We start from the raw sequence: 1,678 nt of genomic DNA on the forward strand, positions 1-1,678 counted from the left end.
GGCAGCAGTGGCTGTGTTGCCCGCCAATAGCATTGAGTTGCATACTCCTGGGAGGGAGTGTCAACAATATTCTGTCCTGTGTGATGGATATTTGGAGACAGGACTGGCAGCATACCTTCATCCTCAAGATTTAAAGGTTTTACATTCAGAAGTGTTTCGCTGAAAGAAATGAAAGCAGACTATCCATTATTGCTAGTGGAGCAAATTATGTAAATGCTGTTGGATGAATCATAGGCAGAACTCTGAGACTTCTAGCTGTAAATGAGGTTGGAATAATGGACTTCCACCCCCTAGATTTGAGGTTCTCAGACTGGTGATTATGAAGAGGATGATCTTGTGGGTTGTAAGGCCATGTAGTTAGAAAAAAGCCCATTGACATTTTGGAGGAACATGGACTTCTGCCAAACAACACAGCATTACAACCCAGAACATCCCACTCTTCATACTTCAAATCCATCCAGCCATCCAGAAATATTAATTATATTAAAATGGACTTTAATAAATATGGTTAGGGAAAGTGGAATAAATTCATGTGTCTCAAGACAGGCACCAGTGAGATGCCATTGGCAGTGAACCTTCAGGTTTCATGAAAGGTGGTGAATTTGTTGAGTAGCTAAACGAATATTTTTTTTCTCAAGAAGGATTCTTCTCCATGGGGTTCATTGCCATTGGGAAGCGGGATAGCTCAATCAGTAAAATGAGCTGCTAAAAACTGGGATTCAGTCTCCAGCAGGGCCAGAGAGTCTTCTTCTGGCCACAATACAGCCATCTCAACTGCCTCATCGATTCTACATATAACATTGCATTCTACCCTGGCTGTTTAACCATTATGTTTTTCATGCATTACCTTGATTTCTGTCCATTTCCAGCAGATGTTAACAGGTACTGATGGACTTCCTCATTCCTCTGCCCTGTGGAACCAAGCTTCAAAATGATCTTGACCTTGGTGTTCCAGTAGTTGATGCCGAAGCACATGATGGCCCCATGTTTGTAGCTGACTGCCTCCCCAAACAGCCAAGTTGTGTAATGGTGTGTACAATGGCAGAACATATGAATATGGCTGTTGGTGTTGTAGCTTTGCTTCACATCAAAAACAACTCTCCCAACCAGGGCCTTATGTACCAGCAAGACCCAATAGTCCTGTATCAAAGCAACATTATGTCATGTCAGTGTGTCTGGGATGAACTGCTGCCCTTTGACTACTTGGATGTTATATCATAATTTATATAGACTCAGCAGTCATTCATACCCACAGTATCAAATGAAGTAAGCAGTTAGCTTCACAGCTGTCAGAGCGATGTTGGGATATGGCAATAGAGTTTCGTGTAGAAACATATTTAAAGAATCAAATATTTTATCACTTGAATCACAATATATATTTTTGTTGTTACTATCTGTATTGCAAAATAAAGTTCTTTTACCATCAAACACTGATTCTCACACTATTGATACTAGACAAAGACAAGATTTTTTGAAGATTTGGCACAGTGTATATGTGGTGTTAACCCCACATATACACGGTGCCAAATCCCAGAAGACTGCTTTCTTCATAGTCACCACCGTGAAAGCCTCAAATCTTACAAGATTTTTTGTCTACCTCAAGCTAATTTAACTTTTTATCAAACAGGAGTTTATTATGCAGGTATAAAAAATTCAACAAACTTCCCAAAGAGATTAA

General features: G+C 39.9%; 1 protein-coding gene across 1 annotated transcript; it reads right to left on the bottom strand.

Annotated features, from left to right (window-relative positions):
* Positions 1-12: 12 nt before the first annotated feature.
* On the bottom strand, positions 13-1,472 carry LOC111870010 (the record flags this gene model as incomplete). Its single annotated transcript, XM_023861933.2, has 2 exons — positions 848-1,472; positions 13-159 (listed from the first exon to the last, which is right to left on the bottom strand). Coding segments are annotated over exons 1-2 (350 nt in total), but the record flags the coding sequence as incomplete, so codon positions are not given.
* Between the last annotated feature and the right edge of the window lie 206 nt (positions 1,473-1,678).

Source organism: Cryptotermes secundus, unplaced genomic scaffold (assembly GCF_002891405.2).
Source record: "Cryptotermes secundus unplaced genomic scaffold, Csec_1.0 scaffold8501, whole genome shotgun sequence".
Lineage (NCBI taxonomy): Eukaryota > Metazoa > Arthropoda > Insecta > Blattodea > Kalotermitidae > Cryptotermes > Cryptotermes secundus.